Source organism: Neolamprologus brichardi, chromosome 8 (assembly GCF_056152115.1).
Source record: "Neolamprologus brichardi isolate AB-2024 chromosome 8, ASM5615211v1, whole genome shotgun sequence".
Taxonomy (NCBI): domain Eukaryota; kingdom Metazoa; phylum Chordata; class Actinopteri; order Cichliformes; family Cichlidae; genus Neolamprologus; species Neolamprologus brichardi.
Window position 1 is genome coordinate 23,769,929 of NC_142111.1, and position 12,604 is coordinate 23,782,532.

Sequence of the window (12,604 nt, forward strand, 5' to 3'; positions counted from 1 at the left end):
CTGTGTTTAATGCTGAGACAGGTGGAGTCCTGTGATTGGCCCATTAGAGTTTGCCCTCTTTGGATTGGGCCTTTGGATGGCTCCAGCTGACATCCACCTTTTCTCTCTCCTGGCAGTGAGCTACAACAGTTTAAGCAGCCCTTCAGTGTTAAACTGTAAACACTAAGCATACTGTGTGTACATCACACACATTAGTGACTCTTTTTGTTGAACCATCTCTCCTGTTTTTGTCCTACAACAAGGTTTATCCTAGTTATTCGGTAATGAACATAACAGCTACGTTGTGGGTGTATAAAGGACTTATCTGGGTAGCTCAGCTCCACATGGCCGAGTTTTTAATAACTTAAAGAAAGCCCAAGCTTCTTCAGTTCTAAGCGCAAACGTGGAGAGTCCCAGATTTTAAGCCCTATGGGAGTGTCCCCAAGAGGGTCATGGACCCCGTATTGATCCTCTGTCTAATCACATAAGCCAAGGTGGGAAAACTGGTGTGGGTGAAACCTAGCCCCACTCTATCATGTGATTTACTGAGGTCAAATGGCCCAGGATTGACCTCAGTAATTTTAAGCCCGTTTTCACACCTTGGGCTTAAAATTGGGGACTCTCCACATTTGCTCTTAGAATTGAAGACGCTTCCCGGTTGAGAGGTGACCATCGTTGGGGCGACCGTGGCTCAGGGGGTTGGGAAGCGCATCTGTAATGTCGGGCTCACACTGTGCGATTTTTGGCCCATTTTGAGCCGATTTTTGAGTCGTGCGACCGTTTTGGCGATCGACCCGATTTTGGCCTTCTTCGTGCGTCGTGCATCGTGTAGTATACGTGGGGTAACAAGAAGCGATTAACACCTCACGACCAGCTCCCGATCATCAATCGCTTGGTCGTGAGGGTGTCACTGCAGTTTCTCACACTGCGCACGCGCAAACACAAATGTCAGCGAAAAAGACGGCGCAGAACGGCAGTGCAGCGTGTGATCTGGACACTTGTAGAACTTTGGAAAGCTCATCCGAGCCTTTTCGATGTGGCCTCACAAAATTATCACGACCACAACAACTGTGAAAATAGTTGGATTTACATGCTGCTCAATCACAGCTGGCTGATCATGTTTTTCATTAGCAATTTAGCAAAGTTGATGGTGGTGGTGTGTCTGTGTGAGTAAAAGACAGAGAGGGAGAGCGAGCGACAGAATTTCTGTTATAACCTTCATGTTATGGACGCACAGTGTGACTCGGGTCGCATCAGAGCATCGGGTCGTATAGTGTGAGACCTGCATCGTGACCTACGAACTTCTAACCCCTGCGAGTCAATCGTACAGTTTGAGCAGGAGCTGAATCGCGCGACTGACAAAATCGCACAGTGTGAGCCCGGCATTACCGGAAGGTCGCCGGTTCGATCCCCAGCCTCTCTGTCCTGGTCGTTGTGTCCTTGGACAAGACACTTCACCTACCACCTACTGGTGTTGGCCAGAGGGGCCGATGGCGCGATATGGCAGCTTCGCTTCTGTCAGTCTGCCCCAGGGCAGCTGTGGCTACAACTGTAGCTGCCTCCACCAGTATGTGAATGAATAGTGGCATTGTAAAGCGCTTTGGGTGCCTTGAAAAGCGCTATATAAATCCAATCTATTATTATTATTATAAGAAACTCAAAGAAGTCCAGATGCTTTTCTTTCCAAGCTCCTTAGACCTGATAAATATTATTCCTCTATAGAAGTGAGGGCCACACTTTATTTTGCCTCACTTCTTCTGCTGGAAATACTCACTATTCACAAGTCACCACGATGACCTGGATGACTGAGAACCTTTACAGACAATATCCATCAGGCTTCGACTCACAGCAGGTGATTGGATGAATTCTCTGTGTAGTTGAACTATGAGGAGAATCGAGCTTCTTTGTGAAAACGAGCCTCTCTGCGGTGCTTAAGCCCGATCTTGTTTCCACCTCGTCCCTTTTCTGTCATCTGTGCTGAATGTGGAGCGCTGTTTAATCACCCAAGGTCTGGAGACATGAAGGTACACAGAGGGAAGGTCGCATAGCTGGGCTGAGCGTGCCTTTAGGGTGGGTTTTATAGGGTGGGGTAACTATAGCAACAGTTCAGGCGCTGCTGCTCTTAAGACGACTTTTGCATCAGGCGGCGTCACAGGAATTCGTGAGATTTGTTTTCAGTAAAAGCAGAGAGTTCAGGTGTTTCCGTATGCGGCTGGCATGCTCCTGAACAACTCCTGGGAGATGTGTTTAGATGAGGAGGAGGCCCTGCAGCAGATCCAGGACTAAGCTCCAGCTAACTTACATCTGTGGGCAGAACCTCCCAGAAAGACCTGGGGGAGGTGGTTGATGTGAGCGAGGTCTGGACATTTCGGTAGCATCGAGCTAAAGTAAGGGCAGCAGAAGATGGAGCAGATTTTTCTTTTTTCATGAGGTTATTACGATTTTATAAGCTGCTCATAGTATTTTCATGTATAAATCTTAATCTGTAAAGTAACGAGTAACTGTATCGGCTGAAGAAATGCACTAACAGAGAATAAAGCATTAAATGGGCCAAACTTTCACTTTCATTCTTGAGGAAATCCACTTTCCCTCACTGAGTTAGAAGCAGCAGTTTCTGCACTTGCTGTTTTATTTCCGTGACTACTTTGACCATTTTATGTGCTACTATAATAGCCGCTTTAAGCTGTATTGTACCTCTCAGAGATTAAAGTGTCACGTTTATGTGCCAAAGTAGACATGAGGGCGAAACCGAAGGCCAGAAGCTGCCAAATCTGCATCACCAAACAAACTCGGGGCATGCAGTTTGGATGCACAGACTGATTACGGCATAAGCCGTCCACACTGTGCGTGTTTGTGTTTGTGTCAGAGGAGAGGGAAAAAATATGATTCAAGCTGAAAAGCGCTGATGTAACCAGAGGCTCGGGTTTAATCTGACATGTAATCCTCTTTTTATGAGATTGGACGCAATTCACATGTCGGCGGTTGAAGGAGCGCGTCAGTGTTGTGTTGTACAGTGAGGAGCGTTTGCATCCTGATGACCTGCCTGTCACGGCTGAGACGTGGCTGCACTTGTTGTTGCAGTTAGTGAGTGAGTGGGTGTTTAGGAAGTGCAGCCCTGTCACAGCGAGGACAGCGTGCACATGGGCAGAGGGCACTATTTTTGTCTGCGAGGCTGTAACCTGAAGCGCTGACCCCACATCAGGATGTATAAATAACAAGGTTTTCACAGGCGCAGTGTCTGTTTACATTCTGTGGTGACGGGCTTGTTCTGCAGGCCGGAAGACAAAGTGTCTGTTAAGTGCGCCATCATTACAGCCATTTTCTCGCTCGTCAGCTACTTTCAGCTGACATGTGTAACGTGACACACCCTGGACCTTCAGTACTTCATTAATTTGCTTTTTTCTTCCTGCAGCCCGACCCGCGACTGGCAATGGAGTACGTGAACAACGCGAACAGCTACAGTTCTGGAGACACCATGAGCAGCTCCTTAGCCAACATGACCATCAAGGATCAGCACCACCAGGAGAACGGCGTCAAAATGAAAGGTCAGACATTAGAAATACAGTCCGGAAGCAAAATAGGATCCAACACACAAATGCAAACTCACTAAAAATGAACAGAAAGTGTCTTTAATGAGATCTTTTTCCAGCTTCAGCTCAGCTTGTGAATCCTCTGAGCTCCTGAAATCAGTCCGATGACAGAGAGCTGTGAGATGTTGCTGCACTTTGGTTGGCAGATGATTCGGATTAAACAATGAGCAGCTTTCTTTTCTTCTGTCTGCAAACCATTGTTTCTCACAGCACGAGTAGAGATGATGCTATTTTTGTGCTGTTAGACCTACGCATGTTCAGTTTCCAAGGATACGAGAGATTATCTGATGGTGCACGTCCAAAGAATCTGTCAGTTCCACGCTTCTCATTGATCGAATCTAGCCGCCCCTCTAGTAGAGGGAAGACAGGAAATTACATGACCCCACGCTTCATCAGTATAAAAGCATAGAGCGGGTTTATGCAATCAGGGGGATCCAACGTGATACAACACCTGTGGAAACTCTTGAAAAAGTATTATTTTCAAGGAAAAAATTAAGACAACGGCAACTTTTTTGTATAAATGTGGTGTAAACGACCACGGCAGACCCAGTGGCATTTTGGTAATTTTTTATTAATCTCTCACGGTTGCTGCACATTCGCACTCAGAGCTGCAGCTCTCCCGCTGCCAGCTCAACATAACAACAACAACCACCACAGGACCCAGTACAATATTTAATTCGGCGGGGCGTGATTGCGGATGCCGTACAGGTGCGCCCGCCTCCTCTGCACGGCACCGCAGGCCACGTCCCGCCACACAGGTTTTTGTAGTATGAGGAAAAACTGTGCAAGTGAACCATCGTGTTGGTTTTGGTTTAATATCCGGGATCAGCTCGTGTGAGGGCTTTATATGTTCAGCTCAGACTGTAGGAACAGGAGAGGCCCATCGATGATCTATTGCCGCCTTTTTATCACTTACTTTTATTACCACAAATAATTAACTGTAAAAACTTAGCTAAGTTGAACTAAGCAGTAGCTTAGAAGTAAAAATCTGTGTAATATGAATTAGAGGTGGGAATCACCATACATCCCACGATACGATATTATCACAATACTTAACGCACGATACGATATTATTGCAATTTTTAAAAATATTTTGCGATATTCAGATTCTGTACATAAAGGTAAACTTTATCAATATTCATTTTATCTAATAACAGTCTCACACTCAGTCTTTCTCTCATTTCAGTTTTATTGTTGACAAACTGAACGGTTTGTATTACAGTCTAGTCCAACTTAACTGAATCAACCATCTGGTACAATTATAGCTATTCTGAACTATGCAGTTTATGAAAACTATGCAGCCCCTTCAGCAACTGAAGAATTTGAAAGTAAATTAAAACAAAATATAATTTTACATTAAATAAAAAAGTTTTAAACTTAATTAAAATAAAACATGTCTTAAATTAAAATAAGTAAACTGTCATGTTTATTGCTGCCAAAAAACAAGTTAAACACATTTGGACAGTGAAGGAATGTCAGGATTCTTGCTCAGAAAAAGGATCAACATGCTCTGAAGTCAGAGCACAAAAACCTTTTTTGTAACAAAATATCGATTTCTGCTGTCCCTGTATCCATACATTATTAGCAAACAAAATATCACGATACTACACAGTATCAATTTTTTCCTCCACCCCTAATATGAATCATTTTAATATAATTCCATATTTTCCCTCCGTCGTCCACCTGCACTGAGGCTCACAGTCGAGTGTCCAGTGCTGCTGTGTACCACACGTTCTCTGACAGCCCGTTCTCACTCCCGAGACGTAACATGCCGACGTTTTGTCACGTCCTGCGGCGTTCCTGAGGAACGCGAAAGGAGACCTTTGGTGTTCTTATGGTACGCGGCGGGTTATGGCCGAAATCCAGTGCAATGACGCTCCCGCGGTAATAGACGTTCCAGCCCTGTATTCCAGCCTAACCTTTTTCCTGACCTTAACCATGACTTTAATTATGTTAAATAGCGTGTTTCTAAGCGATTTGAAGAAAAAGAGCGAACATGTGTAGATTGAGTCCATACGGTTCTCATATTTCCTCATTTTTTCCGAGGTCGTCATTTAGGAACGTGGTGGGTAGCCGAAAACGTAATATGTTGACGATTTGTCACCTAGCGTGAAATGTTACGCTTTGGGAGTGAGAACGTGTTGTCTCTGAATATACCCGAAGACTTATTTATTATTAGTCTGATGAAAACTGAGCTACACAAGTACAAACTCATTTTGTACACCAGCAACCATATCATCCTTGTTTCACCTTAATAACAGCTTCCTGAAAAGGGATCGACGATGATCCCACCCGGTAATAAAACTGACTGATTGATCGCTGCGTCACTGCTAACACTGAGGCTAAATGTTACATGTGGATAAATAGGAGGAGAGCCGTTAGCAGGCTGTAATCAAACTCTATGATCACGTCACATAGACTGAGCTAGCTGCTAATTATAGCTGTAAAAATGTCTCTGAAATTACAGCATGTTTGAGTGGAAATATGTAAAATATTTTAATATTTAAATATAAATGTTTGAACCTTTGTGCTAAAGAATAAACAGTTTTGCTCTTTTGTGCAATAAACACTTTTATTATGTGATTTTTTAAACAGTAAGTCTCTTACCTATATAGCATTTATAAGCATATAAAAGCCTGGAGTAAACGATTTGTCGTTTTCCTTTGTAGCACTGATGGAAAGAGGCTGTTATATAAACAGATTATGACATCTTAGTTAAACACAGATGCCAAATTGTAAAATCCAGTTTCGCTTCATTAGAGGAGAGAAAGATACAATTTAATGTGTTTTAACAACGTGTGAAATGCATGTATTAGCTGTGTTTGGGGCTCACAGGTAAAGGGTTTCTAATTAAAGCTTTAATCTTCGAATAGATATCAAAGGATGTCAAAGAGAAGAATTTAAATGTAGAGTTAAACCAAATTTCACTGTCGTCTGGGTGGAGGCCGAGCTCCTGAGTTTCTACAGAGCTTTGTTTTAATCTCTTCTTACATAATGGATAGAAGACATGCTCGACTGCAGCTGCACTGTGCTCTGTAATCCGGGCATCTGGGTCAGACCCCTGAGAAAGAGCCCCGTCTCCACCCAGCTCCACCGTTCGCTCGCAATTCAGTCCGTAAACAATCGGGCCTTTAACGCAGCACAGAAAGCATTTTCAGAAAGCTCCATTTGACGACTGAAACGTAAACGAAGAGCAGATAAATGGCTAAAGATGCATCGTGTTTGCTTCACTGTGTTTGGACAGATTTATTCGTCACAGAGCGAATAATCAGTGTCAGACCTCTCAGCAATGTGTTCTCCCCTTTTTTTTTTAATCTACCCAAATCGACCACATGGCTAATTAGTACGTAGCCTAGCTTTCCCCAGTTTACAGCCCTCACTAGTGCATTCGTTCTCCCCGTTTCCCATCATCTTATGTGCTAACAGGAAGCAGCGCACAGAGTCAGGTCCATCTGCAGGGCTAAACAACACACGTATCAGCAGTGAAACACAAAGTGAGTATCCCTTTAAGCAGCAGATGTGGTGTGTGGAAAGTGACGTATTTGTAAAGTGAGATTAGTTAGTTTAGGATATTTAGAGCTTTTAGCCATCTGATGCTTTAGAGGAGCTTTGCTTAGTTCTTTGGAGAGATGCGTACAAAATTAGAGCTTTCAAAACTGGATCTATTGATCTGCAAGGACGTGCGATACAAACAAGATAATTTAGTGTTTTAATTTTGTTTTCAACTGTAATCTCATAGTTATGGGTTTAAAATGTCATAATTAAGAGAGTTAGAGACTTTCCTGATCTAATGCCTCATAAATATTATTGTAATAACAATTATAAAAAACAGAGTTTCATAATTAATCCCATAATGTTGATTTATTACAGAATCACTGAATTACAGCAGCATGACATAAATGACAATTAAGAGAAATCATAAAGAGTTCATTATTCTGATAAAATCACAAGAGCCTGTCCTGTAATTTATTGTCTCATATAAATGAGTTAAAGTCTCATAATTTGGATATTTGGAGGCTTTTCTAAGTTACATTACTGGATGTCAGTATCACAAAGTTGTTACAGATCTGGAGGTTTTTGTAATTGTATAGTAAAGTAAGTAGATCTTATTATAAACAGGGAAGATTCTTAATCTCTACATTAAATTATTGTTTCATAATTGCTAAATATTTAGATATTTATCCCCTCATTATTATTAAAAACATCTCATCATTACAAGAAAAGACATTCCCATAAAAGGATAGAATTTAGTCAAATACAATAGAGCTTCTGTTTACTGCTCTCGGGTGTGTTGATTCACGTCGACGTACACAGCGTGAAGATTTTCCTTTTTGGTTGCAGCTCGTAGCAGAGACGCCATCCGAGTCTATAACGGGACAGATTTTAACATTTTGGCGGTGTCATCAAAGACGTGGTACACCTCCAGGCGTTTTTTGGTTGCCTTGGTGACACATCCCCACTGTGTCTGGATGCTGCGGACACGAAACAACCATCCATCCATCTTCATCCGCTTTATCCGAGGCCGGGTCGCGGGGGCAGCAGCCTAAGCAAAGAGGCCCAGACCTCCCTCTCCCCAGCCACCTCCTCCAGCTTATCCGGGGGAACACCAAGGCGTTCCCAGGCCAGCCGAGAGATATAATCTCTCCAGCGTGTCCTGGGTCTGCCCCGGGGCCTCCTCCCGGTGGGACATGCCTGGAACACCTCACCCAGGAGGCGCCCAGGGGGCATCCTTGTCAGATGCCCGAACCACCTCAGCTGGCTCCTTTCGATGTGGAGCAGCAGCGGCTCTACTCTGAGCCCCTCCCGGATCGCCGAACTTTTCACCCTATCTCTAAGGGAGAGGCCAGCCACCCTTCGGAGGAAGCTTACGAAACAACCTTCCCGTTAAAATTTGTTAGTCTCAAACTCTGAAAAACATAATTATCTAATTAAATGATCTAATTAATTTAAGATAGTCTGATATCCTGTAAGTGGTGTACAGCAAAACAAGAGCACCAAATAGGACCTAAACTGACCGCCAGACTTTTATTTATTATAATTAATTCATTAATAAAACACAAAAGTTTAGGCTATTGTTTTAAATAACTTTTTATCTGCTCCCCCAACTCTGCTGATACTTGTGACTAACAAAATGGGGTAAACGTCCAGGCCGTCTGGATTTTTGTTGATTTGCTGAAGTCTTGACATGAACCAGATTGTGTGTGAGGACCTGATGAACACACAACAGTATAATCCAGGGAATATATGTCTAGTTTTCTAAACCGGACCTTAATATAATCCAAATCTGCCGTGTAGATGCTGTCTAAATGCATCATTCCAGAAATAGTCTTGCTTTTTGGAAAATCAAGGCAGTAGCTCTGCTGTAGTTCAGTATTTATTGTTTTAAGGTGAGTAGACTGTGAATAAATGTGTTACCTCCTTAAACAGAGCCGACTGAAGACTTTTCATGGCTCTGGGTTTAAATGTCAGACATGCCGCTGATGCCTTTTAACCATTTTGCTTCACAGTTGACCTCCAAGCAGCGTGTGTGGTTGGTTTCTGTCACGATTACCTCGGCTTTGACCTCCCGTTTACCTTTGATTTGCAGAGGATGAAGCAGCACTCAGTGAAAATGGGGTGAACTCTGTGTCTGAGCTCTCTCAGCCAGACAGCAGCCACTGTGATGACGAGGCACAGCCCGGTACGCCCGCCTGCTTCTGACATGAAGCCCGAGCTGCAGCTTAACCCGTGTTTTAGCTCTTATTTAGCATGGTTCAGTTTGTGTGCAAATCATCACTTGATTTATCTTCTTCATTTAGAGCTCTATTGAGAGAAACGCTCGTCTTGGTTTGCTGGTTTTCTTTTGCTCCCTAACTCTAACCTTTTATGATTCAAGTTTGAGTTTTCTTGCTAAAACCTTTTGATTTGCCTGATTCTACAGCGAGTTGTGTTGTTACCACACAGAGTGCAATAAGAGCCAGCGAACATGATCAGTGACTAACATGGAAAACAATGCCCCTCTGTGCCTGTAAGACGTGGCCACAGTAGCGTCACTCCAGCCCGGGTCGAGCAGGCTTTGATCATAAATACTGAGACTGACAGCTTTTCCAAAGCGAAGCGAGGTGGGAAGTCATCGGGCTGAAAAACCTCCTTGATCTCTTTAACAGCTTCTGAAGCTGCTGACGTGTGGTAGTAAACACAACATTAGCCTGAGCTGTGTGAACCTGATGAAGTGTCAGATTAGACTTTAACAATTCCTGTTAATGTTTGACTGAGATCCATTTATCCAACAGCAGAGGCGCCTGCAGAGAAAGCAGGAGCCGAAGATACAGAGAGCACCGTGAGCAAAGACGAGGGGCAACTCGGTACGCCTCCAGACGCTGAGCTGCTGCCTCTTTTCTGCTGCTCGCGCTTCCTTTTGTTTCCCCAGCATCGTTAAAAGAAAAGCAGGACATTTTGAGAAATACACTTACTCGATGAGATGTGCAGCTACAGCTGTTAGCTTAGCTTAGCTTAGCATGAGACTCCACTTGTTTACGTGGGTTATGTATGTAGTGGAAGCAGGAGGCCGCCTGACATGTCCTGTAACACTCAGAGTTATTTATTAAAAGAAGGTTTTCTCATTCAATTCAATTTTATTTATATAGCAACAAATCACAACAACAGTCGCCTCAAGGCGCTTTATATTGTAAAGTAGACCCTAAAATAATACATAAAGAGACCCTCTATGACAAGCACTTTGGTGACAGCGGGAAGGAAAAACTCCCTTTTAACAGGAAGAAACCTCCGGCCGAATCAGACCGGTTGAGACTACAGAAGAGGTCGACTTCATTCACGTTTGAAATGCTCACAAAATTTGAGGTTGAGTGCATGCAGGAGACCAAAGTTGGTATCGCATTTTGGGAAGAGGAAGAAAAAGGAAAATTCCATCGGAAATAGATACCAAATTGGAAATTCGGGGAGTTCTAATGAATTTAATAGTGGACGGACCTTCTGTCTCCACAGATATGCTTTAAGAGACACGGCCACACCATGCTATATAATAGCTAACAAAATGCAGTTTAATTAAAATTGTAAATATTTTTTATTTTACTGGGTAGCAGAAGTAATGATCAGTGTCCTTCACACCCATTGTGTTATTTAAAAAATAAATGTTTATGAAAATGTGGGCAGTAAAACAAAGTTAAAAATATATGACTTTGTCAGCTAGTTGTCTCTGTTATCCATTATAACATTGCTCATTATATGCTAAGTTAGTTGACTGTAGCTAATATTGTCTTTATTTTGCGTACAGACGTGAGAACAGTGTTAGTGTTTCAGCCCGTTCTTCCCAGACCATTAAACACTCTGGTTATTCTCAGAAATTCCTCCAGTGTTATTAAGATTGCTGCAAGCTTCACTTTTTTCTGTGGATTTTGTTTTTCATATCCATTTTCTTTCGCTTTCACACATTGTTTGGTTAGTTGGTTAGTTTCAGGCACAAAAACTTCTTGGTGAGGTTTAGAGAAGGGTAATGAGTTTGGGTAAAAGTCGCCCTGCTCAAACTTGCACGCTGTAAAATGACATAAAAGCTGATGGCGAGCCGTCACTGACGCCACAGGATACCTTTATGACTTCTTATTCTTAGATAACTCTCACAGAAGAAAGCTGATAAGTGTATTTTTCAAAGTGACCAAAGCTTCCTGCTGCTGCTCTGTATGTTTGTGCGTTTCTTTCAGCATCTTCACTGGAAAACAGACTTTCTGGGTTTCTGTTTTGGCTTTGCTTTTTTCTCCCAATGCTTACTTTCAGACGGTTATACATGCGGCCCCTTCCAGAACTGCAACATGATCGTAAGCAGGCTCGAGAGGCAAACATGTCCCCCTTTTTTTAAACAAAAAGATGGTTACATCCCGGCTATTTCAGAATGAAAGGAACCTCCAGACCACAGGCAGATTTAAGAGTCCTGTGATCTGTTAAACAGATGCACGGTTGCGGGGAAAGCCAGGGTGATGTCAAAAACAGCTCAAGTACCACACAGAGCAGCGTTCAGTGTGGTACTGCTGCACGAGGCAAGAAAATAAAAGCCTGCTTATCCAGCTTTATGATTTTGAATGATGTCTTTATCTAACCTGTATTTGCTGTGAGCTTTCTGCTTTGACTGAAGACATGCTGTATGCAAGCTTTTATTGATTCGTTTGCACCGGGTGGGTGTATTAATCACACACGAGTGACAGAGAGCCATTACTGACTGAGCTCTCTATCTTTTCCATCTGTCTCATTATGTTCCATCAGCAGCAGGAGCGTCTTCAACAGGTAGGCTGTTGTATGTTTTATTGATTGCACGTAGACGGTATTTATTTACTGCAGGAGATAGATATGAATGAGGTGCAATGACAGCAACCTCAGAGAGGAAGCAGCTGAGCACTCTGTTGTGTTTTAGTATGTTCCATATAGTGTTAAATTAAATGGATCCTCTATTCTATACAGTTGTTGTCAGAAGTTTACAGACACGCATGAATATTGTGGTAATTTTGGGCTTTTAATGATTTCTTCAAACAGTTTTTTCTCCAGGGTTGAATGATTGTGCAACGTACATCTTTGTTGACTTGAAAAAACAAAAACAAATAAAGTTTTTTTGATTTTCTCTAAGCCACACATGGTCAAAATGATAGGTTCACTCCCACTAATATCAGTTTAAAAGTCCCTTAGCGAGTTGCAACTCGGCCGGATGTTTTTTGTATCCATCGACGAGCCTGTTGGCATAATTCTGTCTGGACATTTGCCCGCTGTTCATGGCAGAATCAGTGGAATTCATTTAAAGTAAGTAAAGTAAGTAAAACTTTATTTATATAGCACCTTTCAAGATAAAAATCACAAAGTGCTTCACAGAAGCTAAAACCTAAAAATAAAAATCAACCAAAAAGAAGTTTAAAAAGATGAGTTTTTAGCTGTTTTTTAAAAGCGACCACTGAGTCCACAGATCTCAGGCTCAAAGGGAGAGAGTCCCACAATCTGGGGGCCACAGTCACAAAAGCTTTGTCACCTTTTGTTTTCAGCCTCGTGTGTTGGACAGC

General features: G+C 42.7%; 2 protein-coding genes across 16 annotated transcripts in view; one reads left to right on the plus strand and one right to left on the minus strand.

The window, feature by feature from the left end:
- LOC102781177 (S-adenosylmethionine synthase-like) overlaps positions 1 to 12,604 on the minus strand; it is a 132,457-nt gene that overhangs the window by 25,790 nt on the left and 94,063 nt on the right. The window lies entirely within an intron of this gene.
- mapta (microtubule-associated protein tau a) overlaps positions 1 to 12,604 on the plus strand; it is a 40,894-nt gene that overhangs the window by 7,822 nt on the left and 20,468 nt on the right. For 6 of the 15 annotated variants that reach the window (XM_087844901.1, XM_087844909.1, XM_087844908.1 and 3 more), the window contains exons 2-5: positions 3,392 to 3,524; positions 9,157 to 9,249; positions 9,842 to 9,913; positions 11,823 to 11,843. In XM_087844901.1, the coding sequence (XP_087701027.1) occupies positions 3,410 to 3,524; positions 9,157 to 9,249; positions 9,842 to 9,913; positions 11,823 to 11,843 (301 nt within the window). In that variant the 5' untranslated portion in view covers positions 3,392 to 3,409. Of the gene's footprint in view, positions 1 to 3,079; positions 3,278 to 3,391; positions 3,525 to 6,913; positions 7,064 to 9,156; positions 9,250 to 9,841; positions 9,914 to 11,822; positions 11,844 to 12,604 lie in introns of those variants that run through there. The other 9 variants (XM_087844903.1, XM_087844913.1, XM_087844915.1 and 6 more) reach the window with 8 other exon arrangements.